This window comes from Anguilla anguilla, chromosome 4 (genome assembly GCF_013347855.1).
Source record: "Anguilla anguilla isolate fAngAng1 chromosome 4, fAngAng1.pri, whole genome shotgun sequence".
Lineage (NCBI taxonomy): Eukaryota > Metazoa > Chordata > Actinopteri > Anguilliformes > Anguillidae > Anguilla > Anguilla anguilla.
In genome coordinates, this window is record NC_049204.1 from 14,887,608 (window position 1) to 14,901,055 (window position 13,448).

At 42.7% G+C, this 13,448-nt stretch overlaps 1 protein-coding gene across 3 annotated transcripts in view; it reads left to right on the forward strand.

Moving 5' to 3' along the window:
- The window catches only part of LOC118226221 (chromodomain Y-like protein), a 44,314-nt gene that overhangs the window by 15,816 nt on the left and 15,050 nt on the right, over positions 1 to 13,448 (forward strand). For all 3 annotated transcript variants that reach the window (XM_035415675.1, XM_035415676.1, XM_035415674.1), the window contains exon 2: positions 12,249 to 13,017. In XM_035415675.1, the coding sequence (XP_035271566.1) occupies positions 12,249 to 13,017 (769 nt within the window). The remainder of the gene's footprint in view (positions 1 to 12,248; positions 13,018 to 13,448) is intronic.

The window sequence follows — 13,448 nt, forward strand, 5'->3', positions numbered from 1 at the left end:
CACCATAATTACACTAATTTGACCCTGTGCACCCAGCATATAGGCCTATAATGGGATTACCCTATTGGGAGACAGTGTTTTATACTTGTAGTAAATGAAGAGCTAAAATGGTCTCTTGAGAGATTAAGGTATTGGACACTGCACAAATTCAGATTTCTGTACAATGATGATGCAACACGCTTCTTAAAATTTTCATTTCAAATTATTGTAGCATACTGTACAAAAGCCAGGTAAACAGGCAAGTTTCTGTAATTAAATTTTCCCACTGACGAATAAACAAATACAAGAGAATGGCCACTACCGTTACTGGAAAGTTTTAAGACTGTGCTTTTTTAACAGCGGCCACAGTATAAACAGAGGGAGGGTGTTCTTTCTCTAGGTCCCATATGTGTGGGTTTGATGTAAAAGCAGTACTGTCTCCTGGAAGAAACGGCATGAAAGTACTGCTTCCATTAAAATTGCTCCACGAGTATCCAGAGCACTTGAGAGGCGCAGTGATTGAAGATGGAATTCAGTCTGGGGTGAACCCATTTCCTAGCAACAGCAGCACAGCGCGGCAGCATCACAGACTCTTGAATAATAACAGGATACGTTGCTGCCTCTTTTCACCCTCCAGTCCGCCATCAAGCCACTTAGCCTACTGGAGATCTGCATTCTTGTGCATTTGACTCAGACAGATTCCAGGTGCCCAATCACCCAGCAGAGATGCCTTTAAATGACAAAGCGAGGAGTATCCTGAATCGGTCCCTCCCCGGGTAATGCTAGTCGATAACACCTTCCTAGCGGCACTAGCACAGTCAGGATTTGATGCAGGGTAGAGCATATCACTGCACATATTGAGGGCTAGTGCTTTAGCTGGAGCTTCCACCCAGCAACCTACCCCAATATCAGAGTTTGATTTATGCTTAATGGTCAGTAAGAACGATCTTACGGTTGCACACAGTGCAACTTGCATTACATCTTCTTAAATCATGGATAGCTCTTCACACACTGCAAGGAATAAATTTAACGTTAAGACTGCCTGCAATGTTTTATGGCCATTTGACAATATTTCATGCCTCGTATCACCGACCTCTTCTTTTTCCCTGCCAAAAGGCTGTTGAGGGCAGTAAAATCAGATTATTTGGAGTGTGCTTAGATAAAGTCATACACCATGCAACTGAGCTCTAACAGACCTTCAGCCATGCCTTCAGCTTCACCTAAAGGCATAAAGGTTCTCTAAAAGTGTAGATCTGGGCTGCCCAGCTCTGTTCCTGGAGATTTACCATCCTTGCAGGTTTTCACTCCAACCCCAACAAAACACATCTCGTTCAACATCTAGAGATCTCATTGAGCTGCTAATTTATAGAATAACGTGCCAAATTAGGGCTGAAATGAAAACCTACAGGACGGTGCATCTCCAGGAACAGGGTTCGTCCTGACGTAGACACACGGGGTAAACTAACTTTGTGAAGTGAGGAATTGGTGATCAGAACACCTCTTTGGTTTCCTCCTTAATCGGCATCTCACGAGCAGCTGTGCGAAATCTCCCAGCGTTTGCTTGTTTACTGCATTCAGTCTCTCCCCGAGGGATAAGTCAGTATTCATCCATCTACTCCTGCCGTTCACACAGTGTCTTTCAGTCCTTTGCGCGCCGCCAACACATTGTGTGGGTGCAGCGGAACAGCGAGTCATTCAACAGAAGGCTAAAGCCACCGGGGGACCTAACTTTGAAACGCTGACGTTCTGACATTACTTCTCGCCGTCTCTGCCGTGAGTCGCGTTGCATCCGAGAGGCTCGGCGGCCTCCCCTGATTGCCGGTTAACTGATTAAAATTGTCGTCGTGATTCACCCACCGAGAAATTAATGACTGAAGATTCTCTCTCTTTGGGATGCCACTCGCCATTAGCCGAGGAAGCTCACCGGTCCCAGCGTGCCGCCCGCTTATACATTCCCTTTTAGTCCGGGTTTTGAAACGGAAGCGGGCCATTCATCTTTAGTGTCCTGCGCGCTTTTTAAAAATGTAAATATGCGTCGGCCTTAATTGCGGCAGCCTCGTTTACAGGGATAACCTACAGTCAAGGTTGTCTATGCTTAGCGCGTGGGAGCCCCCGGTGCCGCGAATCCGGAATCGCCGGCGCTTGGGCTAGTGGAGAGAAGCGAGGGATTTAAACGCGTTAATACGCTGGAACGCCGCGCTCAGGCGCGGGAGCGCGCAAGAACGATTCAAGATCAGGTTTCTGAAGACACGTGCTGGCCTCGCGTCCCCCCTTGGCTCGCATACGGAAATTTAACGAGAACGTTATTGCAGACGAGTGTAAAACTATGTTAGATCAGTTTACTAATGACGACTAAAGGCATATTTTGTTAAACACACTTGTTCCACAGAGTAAAATGTTCCGTGTTGAATGAGCTCTTACAGCGCACACGTGGTCCCTGTTGGACTCTTATGTAGGCTACTCTGTTAGCGTTGAATTAATGCTGGACGTTTTATTGTGTACACACGCCTGCGGTGTTCTCTCGGCATGACTGAGAGCCTGTGAAATCATTCTTGCACTTATATCTATCATCGGTGAAAAATGGTACGCTGGTCTTGGAGACGATACAGATGCTTATCTAAGCATCGTACTCATGTTGTACACACTCTATTAACTTGGAGTCATGCTCCATGGCTGCCCCACTACATACAAATAACTCAGAGCTTGGTGAGAGAGCTCAGAGCAATATTTTTGCTTGCCGAGAAATTACATTCTACAGTGAAAAATGACTGACAGCCGGATAAACATATGCAGATGTTTGCCCAATGAACAATGGGGTAGAATAAAATGCAACAGAAATTAACGTATTTGGATATCTTGTTAACAATATCTTTGTTGGTATCAGAATATTATTTGTACACAAGATGATCTGGTTGCGAACAAACATTTTCAAAATGTAGGCCTTACTTTACTGCTTTTCCTCAACTTCTAGCTCTAAGCGGAATGGTTATGTAACACAGAAATAGCTTCGGTAGTCTGTATTTTGAGTGGTATTTCAAATTGCAGTTCCCAAGGCAGAAAGAAACCCTGTTGAATTTGTTCTCACCAACTCTCATACATTCACAGTGACACCAAGGGCACAAAAGGAAATGATAGTTGGACCAGAAGGAACTGTAAATTGTCAAGGACTAATATCTCAAGTGTTTAAAGGCTGGTTCTTGTTCCTCTTTCCAAAACAACTGTACACCTTTATAGTTAGACAGGTTGTGAAACAGCTCTATTTGTGCCTACATTTGTCCCATATGTATAGATTACTGCTGGTACTGCATCATTATTTGGACTTTGCAGGATGAAGCTCTGCATCATATGTGACCATTAAAATAATTTATTTCAGGGGCATGTCTTAGTTGGTGCTGTGCAGTCCCAAGACAGTTGTTTTATGTTCAGACAGTCATTTATTTATAAAAACTGTTGCTATCAAGTTCCATACCATTACTAGGATGCTACAATACAACCTTTGTCTTAATCTTAGTTACTGTGAATTAGCCTAAATGTAGGGACAATATGGTAGCGGATAGAATTTGTTTAATTGAAGTTGGGAAATGCTCCATAGGTGCTATAATCAGTAAATAATTAAAGTATCCAGTTCATCGCAGCTGCCAACTGTTCAACTATGAGCTCCGAATGTGTTTATCCTACAGACACTTGCAGGCTGTTGAGTCATCCAGGATTTACTTGTTGTAATCTCCATGAACAAACCAAACCCTCCAATTTCCTTATCTCACAATGCCACTGAACGTATCTCCCTTATGCGTAGACTGGGAATTTATTTTGGTTCTAAGTTACTGGTTCGTTTCAAGATTGAAGCATGCCACCTGTCTTTAATGGTAAGGAACAATGTATTAAATGGCGTGTTTTTGTATTTTGGGTGGAGCTGTGCCTTTAAAGTGCACATGCAGAGGTTGCTGTGCCTTTAAAGTGCCCGTGCAGAGGTTGCATCGTCCCTTTTAATCCAGACTAACTTCTAATGATGCAGAATGCCTGGTTTGTTAAAAGTGCTGATGTATGGTTTGAACATCTGCAGATGTCTCTGTCCTTCTGCGTGGGGGTTTATTCGAGTGCCAATTTTCCAAATCACTGCTCTGTCTGTAAGGCTCAGACAGGTGCTTCGAATGCGCAATCTGTGTTTTACAAGGGAAAAGTCGCTGGGGACCAACTCTGGGGCTCATTGTCATTCTATGGCTCCCAGAATTGCATATTGAAATGATGTCACCCTTTTTTGTGTCCACTGCAGTAAGCATGAATTTCTGTGTTAATCCTGACTCATTGCAAATAAGTCCTCATTATATCAGAATTTGAGGCAAGAGAAATTATGATATCAATGAGGCCTTTTAATTGGATCAATATTATATCTATTATTTATTTATTTATTTTTCATTATTATTTGTATTCTGACCCAAGAAATTGGTCAGTGTTGTTCTGACCAGACCATTTTGTCACTTCACTAGTACTACTATTGCTTTAGTCCTCTATCTAGTCCTCTGCACCATTACATTACATTACATTCATTTGGCAGACGCTTTTATCCAAAGCGACGTACAAGAAGTGCATTTTCATGATCGTAGACAACTGCTGAACACGGGTTCAGTAAGGTACAATTACTTATTTTGTACAGCTATGATGCACCCTCTATGAAATGCTATTGCATCATAACATGCTGTTACCAGGAAGCCTTTCATGTAGGGTGCACTTCCTTCCTCCGTTTCAAATAGGTCTTTGTCATATTTCTAGAGGGCAACAACTACATTCCTGTTTTTCCAGTTAGTTCTGTATTCAATCAGTTCAGTCTTGTCAATGTTACGTAGTGCTTTGGCTAAATTATGTTATTTGTATTAGAAATTCTTTTTTTAAAATTTCTCATACAAAATCCTGTACTTAACTCCACATCCCCCAGGAAAAGACCAAAAGTCCATAATGATGGCTAATGCTTTCAATTAACGAGGCTAATTCAGTATCAGAAGTTGTTTTATACACCTCCTTTCTGCCGCGAGATAATTCTGTGCTCCTAATTGTATTGTCTAGCCAAGTTTTGGAACTACTTTTTCCCATTACAGAATTTAGTGCCAGATTTAAAATTTTAAGGTGAATTGGATTCACATCTACATGTAGACTAGGCTAAGTGTAGGCTAATTTCCACCAGTGCTAGTCGTGTAAATTCACTTGTAATAAAAACTGCTTCTGGATTCAGGCCATTCTTAAGGCTGTTTGATGAAGACTTTCACTTAAGCATATTATTCAAGGCTGCATTAGCCCCAAACTAGAGGGGGATACAGTTATCTATCCATGTGCACATTGAAGTGTGTATCATATGAGGATGTTCAGCTCTGCACTGGAGATTCTACAGTTTCTTTTCTGATGTTGGGCAGTTTGGAGAGATTGTGCTTTTATTTTCAGTGGCACGAACCCCTAGGTTTATCAAAGTAAGTATTTGTCACCATCATATTATTCAGCTTTATTATCCAGAAGCTTTGACTGTGTCCTATTAAAATGTGCAACAGCTTTGCTTTTGTAGCCAATTAAATTTTATTTGAATGAATTCATCATGAAAACGGGCTGGATTAGCAACTGTTTGTTGCTAAAAATGTTCTTTTAATGGGAACATCAAACTCACATCCTACCTTGTCATCATAAAATATCTGAGGCCACCTGCCGGCAGACGAGCTGGCTTTACATATTAAAATATTTGGACAAAGTGAAAATGTTTTTTTTAATGTGTTTTGAGGTGATCTGTTCTGTTGTAGCTTTTTTCCTCCCACAGAATTTCTTTTTCCCAGAGAATGCAATTACTCCTCTTTCACAATCTTATTTTTTTGGTAAGTGCAAAGTGTTACAATAACGGTATTGGAACAAACGGCATGAGAGATGGATACATCGAGATGTGTCGCGTATCCTTGTTTGATGCAACTGGAACCTTTGAAATTGGTTTTAAAATGTGTAGGGGAAGAAGCCGTAATATAAAGGCTCACTTTTTTTTAAATAATCATTTGAAGTAGGCCTAGATGTGCATGTTTTTCATGTGTCACGCATGTTCCATGACCTGAGTATCCCAATACTCGAATAATGTTATGCTGACTTGGACTTGAATGGTACTTTGGTAAATCGGGAATCCACCGTGGGCTAAATGTTGAATAGTTTACTTACAATTTTTTGTTTTGCTGAAGCTGCTGTGATTATGTAGCTACCTTTTTGAAGGGTACTGTAAGTACATAACCTAACAGCTGGGTCTCACCACTGTTTCTATTTCTGCAAAATCTACATGAATAAGTCCTTTTTACTCTACAGCGTCTACAGCACGACCACTGCAAGTGACTGGAATAAGTACACCAGCAAGTAATGTAGATATATTTATATTTCATGATGGCAAATATGTTTACACTGATTTTTCTAGTGGAAAAATTCATTTAAAGCTGTACCAGTTTGCTCATATTCACCCACAGTCTCAGTCCCAGCTTGACAGATGTAATAAGTCCATGTGATGAAGCTGTCCCATTATGTAGAACCTCCGGCAGTTGTCAGAAATGAACGTTTAACAGACGAAAAATGCCATGATATCCTTTATCACCACTTTATTCACCACATTAAGATGCAGCCAAGTGGCACCTTGACTCTCAGTCATGCCCTTTACTGAAATGGTCCTGTCACCATCATGTTTACTGGGTAAACATGAGTGGGTGGGGAAAAGGCTGGAGTGCAGGTTGTTTGACAGTGTATGCATTGTCCTCCTATCGGATGCCACTTTCAGTGTAGTAGAATTCTCTCCAGTAAGTGAGGTACGGTTGGCCTTAAGTGGTGCGGCCCAAACGTCGAGTGCCTATTCTGTGCGAAATGTTGTTCCTGCTTGTTCATGTTTGAGATCATCAGGCTTGTCCTCAAAAGTTAATGTGTGACAAAGCTGTGTAACTGCACACGTCTTCACTAAAAAAACAGGATTGAGACAACTCGGATGTGAAAAAACCATTCATCCTCTCAACCAACCTGTTTTCACTGGAAATGGTGCACTGTTGACTATTTGCATGACTCAATAGAGCATTCTTTCTCTAGCCTGGGGAGCAGGTGAAAAGTATTCGTTGGTGTTTGCTGTCCTACAGCTTGTAAAATTAAAGTCCAGGATTAGTGATTCTCACCAAGTGTTCTGTGGACCTTTTTGAGGTTGACAGTCTTCTCTATCGGATACTGCCAATCACTATAAACACTGCTTGCAGACACACACACAGGCACACACACACACACACATACTTACACACACACACAGGCACACACACACAGAGTAACCATTCATCCAGGCATTTTGCCGCCTGTCATCCAGGCATTTTTCTGAAGCTTAATTGTGGCCACTCTTCAGTCAAGTGCACTAGCACCGAAGTGACGGCAGTCGCGGGAAGCCAAAGGCTAAAAGCCGAGCGACACGGGCGCTCTCTAGCCGCGCTGCGTACGGGTGACTGTGGGTCCCCCCTGCCGTGCCCAGCCCTGACCCCAGATGCCGCCGAGTCGCGGTTCCTTTGTGCGCCCAGGCACAAGATCTCTCCGCTCTACAGAACAGCCACCGTCTGCTGCTGACAGGCCACTCCAGAGAACGACTGAGAGGACCATCCTCTTCCTTTCGTTAAAAGCACCAGGCGCTGTCCCGTCCGTGTGCTCAACCAAACTAAATAGCTTTCTTAATTACCTCAAAGCTGTGACCTCGTAATTAACAAGAATGCACTCCTTGAGCGCTTTGTGTTTCGTATTAGTAATGCGTTGTAGTAATGTATGGATTTGTTTTCGTGACAACTCGCCACCTGTATGGTCTTATTGCTGGGGGTAGTAGGTCATCTTCCCACTAAAATATGTTTTGGCATTCCTGTAAGGTAGTCAGCTGCCGTCGATGATGGCAAGTTTATTAGGGAACCATCTGCAGGATGTTATTTATATGGATATGCCCATTTCAAGGAATATAATGAGGCGTATTATCTTTACACGGCATCTGCATTTGGCTATTTCATTTGCCCTTCAGTTGTACTTCCTGCTGCAGTTAATTCCTCCAAATGTGCATCCCATTTGGTGTGAGTGGTGAAACTTTTATTGTAGTTTGTTTCAGTTTAAAACAACAGAATTTTTTAGTTTGTATCAGTAGCCCATCTGGTAGGCAACCTACTTTCCTTCTCTTGAAGGAGACTTGTTTCGCTACTGTAGAAGAGCTAGTTCCTGTGAGCCAAATTGTTCGCAACTTGGCTGATAGTAACTGACTCATCTGCGTTAACCAAGCAAGGCTCCAAGTTGATATACATCACGAGAATTAAATGAATCAACAGGTGCTAGTCCTCAACATTTATTTTAAGTGAAGGAAAATATGTGTTATACACAGTAAAATGCAAAAGTGTGTTTGTACCCTGTCCAATTGCACAACCCTTGTTCAGTATACAGTTTATACCTTGACCTATACTGATATTCCTGTCCATGTTTGGTTGGTTACCTTTGTGATATTGGTGAGGAATAAACATGAATTGGAATACACAGGGCTGCTTCACGAATACTAATAATATCTTCCTCAGCTGCTGAAGGCAAATTATGGAATCTGGATGTCAATCTCACATCTCACATTTCACAGGTGCAGGAGCACAGACAGCCTTAAGGTGTAATCTTATGCTGAATGATTTCCATGTTAAAGCCATGGTGAAATCCATCAACATTATTCATAGAGCCTTTCAATCTAGCTTTGCACTGTAAGCAATTTAGTTTTACAAGTGTAAATATAGATCACTAGGAGAAATTTAGGATAGTCTTTAGAAATATGTGCTATGTATGTTTTATGAAGTCCTAATCAAATCAGTGTTCGGGAATAGGCTATTTTTTGCAGATATCCATGTCATTAAAAGGCACTGAGCCTGCATCCGTTGGAGAAACAAGCCTAAGGGAGCTTCAGAGTCTGTCTCGTCTGCTGCTTGTAAGACCTGATATAGCTACAAATTCTATCCAGGAAGTCAAACTAATGATATATTGTTACAGGTCCCTAGTAAATGTCAGGCACATTCCTCCAGTCTTACATAAAATGTATACTGGCACATGGTAGAACTGTTGACAGTTATATGGAAAACCTAATGCATATTTGTAGTGCTTGCTGAGCATTATAACCTCAAAATATGATATACTTGTTAATCTTGTTTCCATTGCTGGCATCCTATTGACCTTCAGATCGTCACTCCTACACAGATGTCTCATATTATTTCCACAGAGCTGAAGGAAGTTGGATCTGATGTCAGCAAGTGAGCGGGCTGTTGCTCCAGGTTCTTTCTCCAAAGCGCACATCACTTCTGCTTTCGGGATTGCAGAGCGTCCGTATTCTGAGTGACCCTGTGGTCGCTCGCGCATTCCAGAGCTCCGACTCACTGTTTCTCAGTGGGAGTGTCCCTGATTGAGTGGGGACTGCCAACGGCCTGCTTGTACGGGCCATTAATGAGATTTTTCGAACGCGCCGTGTCACTCAACTTGCATGCCGCGGATTTTCCCACTCCCTCCCCGAAGGATTCCTCGGATATTTCTCCTTGTGGGAGATTAGATTCCACGCCTTAGTTGGAAACCACTGATTTTTGATTTTTTGATTTTCACATCTTCAGGTTTGTCACGGTGGGAGGATTGTAACCCACTGAACCTCACTAATGAAACGTTCCTCCGTGCTGTTATACAGCCGTCAGCAGATTGGCCTCAGTCTTATTTTTGCCACTTTTTTTGTGTTACCAGCCAAAATAAATGAAATGATTTGTGCCCTCAGCCAGCATATCATCCGTTAGAATACAGTTACACCATTCATTTACTGTGGTAAGGTGCCTCAAAGGAAATTGTGGGCTGGCATATAGGGCATGAGTCTGAACAGCTTTGGTTTTCCCCAGCAGACTCAAATTTCTAGTTTTGTGTGCATTGCGAACCAACAGCAGGAATCACCTGGAAGAAGTCCCTACACCTGTCAGTGCTGTGGCAGGCTGTGGCTAACGGGGCCAAGCACTTATCTGAGTCCTGACGAATAGCACAATGAAAAATGCGTTCTTGCATAACCCAGTGACAACCCCTGAGGAGAAAAGAACGTTTTTATGCCGCTCAAATCTGAAAGCAGCACGGCTGTTTTGTTAACCATTCCCTCCCAGTTACAAAATGTTTTATTAACATATTGTTGACTCACTATAGCTGTTCACTGGAGCCATTAACACTCCTACACTAAAGCCTCTATCTCCAGGATCTAGATTGCACAGTAATCTAAAACAATTCAGATCCCTTATTGAATTATTTTGTATTGAGCGGTATTCATTTTTTCCCTTTGGCTATGCAGTTGGTTATGTAGTTGGTTTATGTAATATTTCTTGCAGCATGTACCATAGTTTTCAATTCACCGCTACAGCTGTTTGGTTATTGATGTTCTCGATTTGTGTGCCAAGCCTGTGTTGTTTCCTGTGGGCAGTTCTGTGCAACCACAGCTCTGGATGTTCTGCTGTTATTTTTGGCCTCTAAAGAGCTCTCTCTGAAACAGAAGGCTGTTACAGATTCCTACCAAACTATTAAGCCTAGCCTTACAATGAAAAAAATGAAGCTACATTAATTGATCCTTTGTAGTTTTTTTTTGGATTTTGCCACTGATTTGTCATGAATAATTAGAAATTTGGATCTGTTTATAATTAATATTTTAAATTCATCTCAGAATATTCAAATGAATTCATAAGCACCGCAAAGATACAGTACATTGAACTTGTTTGTTCCCCCAAACCCATTTACTTGAAGTAGATTGAATTGAGTTTATTGTAAGAAGTGAACTGTACCTCTTGGTTTCTAGCAGACTCTCTGCTTATAAAATCTTAACAAGGTTAGAATGAGTCATTCCTGATTTACAAGGCATCCTCATCGCCTTTACGTGCGAGTGCCACTTTTCCAATAAGCAACTCTCTTGGAGTCTGTGGTATTCACAGGAGGAACCGCATTATAGCGCGAGGATGCCCAAGAGGCCAGAAATTTAATCCAGCAAAGAGAAGAAACAGTCACACACTGACATGTGTTTAACTGGATTTCATCAACAACCACTTAGACTAACAGCTGCTACAAAGTGCCACGATCCATATACCTTCAAGAACATGTGTTCCTGCACTGAGAGAGAAGTATCCACAGACGGGGGCCTAAAGGAGAGAGCAAACGGCCGTTGACTGTGTTCCCATAGTGGGGTTGACAGGGCTGTGGGCCATCAACTCTTCTGCTAGCTCCAGCTTGTTGGGCAGTTCATAGTTGTCTGTTACAATCTGTTTCTCCTGCAGAGTTTGTCTCCATGTTCCCCTTAATGATTCCCTCCAGATCTTTATTCACACTATTAATGGTTGATAATGTGGTGTATAGGCAGGCCCTTGTTTGTTCTGTCTAGCTACATGATTATTTTTGAAGGCAAGTACTGAACAGGCTCTGTTAATGGCTGCACTGCAGCCTCTTGTGGTAAGCTGTTCTGTCCATCAGTCAGTCAGTCAGTCAGTCTGTCAGTCATTCAGTCAGTCAATAGTTTGTGACTCACTGGGCCCGTGCCATAAGCAGGACTGTTTCCTTCAGCCAGCCAGTAAATAATATGGCTGTCCAACATTAATATTTATATTCCCATGGCTCTTGTTTGAACTGAAAGTTGAGTTTGGTATTTCTAAATATTTTCAAATTAATAGAAGATGCATTTAATGTGTTTTGACTGAGTAAGTCGAATTATTTTAAGTATTTAAACTGAGCACATAAAAATGTTTTTATCATTTACCACAGTTTTGAAAGATGTCTTGATTTTTTGGCTTCATAGTGTCAAACTTGCAAAGAAGTAGTGTTTGTGATGATATTAAATCATACTTTTTAAATTAGTTTTGGTATGGTGGGTGCTTTTGAAATTCAACTTTGACAGGCTGCCATTTCAAGTCTGCTTCTCCAATAATAAACCATTTTATAAATAGGTTGTTAAAAAGGGTAGGCTATTTGGCAGCTAACCTTGATTTAAATTTGGTTCAACATGAAATAATCCTAAACATACATCATACTTGTTGTCTTTATCAGTGTAAGTAATGGGATCTCTTATTGCATTATCCTGTTTGTTCCAACTTAGCTGGCCTGTGCTAGATTACTTTTTCTAATGTAATTATGGCTCCTTCCACTGTGTCATGTTTCATAAAAATTATTTTTCCTTGTCCTTGTTTGACTGCTTTCCTCCATTTTTAATTTTCTGGCTTCACCTTCCTGTGTTCTCCCCTTAGGTGGAAAAAATTGTGGATAAGAGGAAAAATAAGAAGGGGAAGGTCGAGTACTTGGTGCGCTGGAGGGGCTACGGGTTTGAGGACGATACCTGGGAGCCAGAGACACACCTGGCCAACTGTGTGGAGTTCATCCACGAGTACAACCGTATAAACAGTGACCGCCAACGAGACGGCACCTTTCTTCGGGCCCAGCGCAGCGCCCCCAGCTACGGCCACAGCGCCGCTAACAACGCCCGCAAGCAAATCTGCAGACCGCAGTCACACACCCTGCCGAAGGTGCTCAGCCCCGCTGCCATTGCCACTGGCGCGCCCACCGTAGCAAAGCGGCCACAGCCCTCTCTCAGTGCCAGGGACACGGACACTAAAGCTGACCCTCAGCTGCTCCTCTCTAGCCAAAAGTACCGGCGTGCCAACAACAGCAGCGTCATCGCCACGGGGCTGGCGGCCACCGCCCATCCCATCGGCAGTGGGAGGAGGAGCATGGACCTGGCCAAGTCCGGGATTAAAATCCTAGTGCCCAAGAGCCCCATGAAAAGCCGAACAGAGGTGGAGGAGTCTCCCAGCGAGGCAGCCCACAGCCTGGAGACAGCCGAGCAGGGGCCGGACTCTGAACCCCCCGAGGTGGCCCTGCTGGAAAAGCCCCCGGGGGCCCTGCTGGGACCTGGGGATGAGAGGGCGCGCATGGGGACCCGCCCAAGGACGCAGACCATCCTTCCACCTATACAGGTTCCCATCACCCCAGCTGCTGTGCTCACCCTCAATGGCAAAGGTGGGGTGATCGCCTTAATGAACAGGTGTCAAACTCCAGTTCTGGAGAGCCACAGTGTCTGCTGGTTTTTGGGGTTCTCGGCACCAGCGGTTCATTTAAGTCATTGATTGACTAAAGAAACCACACTCCTCATTCATAAGGCCTTAATTGGCAGCTGATTGAAAGTAAACCAGAAAAACCTGCAGACACTGCGGCCCCCTGCGACTATTTTGTGACAGCCCTGCCTTAATGGATTAGTTGACTTCAAGTTTGTTGTAGCTACAAAAAAACTATTTTAGCTTTTAGAATTTGTAATTTTGTTCTTTGAGAGACACATATTCTAGCTTTACCAGCACCGGAAAAGAAGATGCTGTGTATACAATTTCTCTTGCATTATTAGCTTATTATATGTGTAGAGATGACTGCAACCGTCTTGCTGGCAGAGGTTTAGT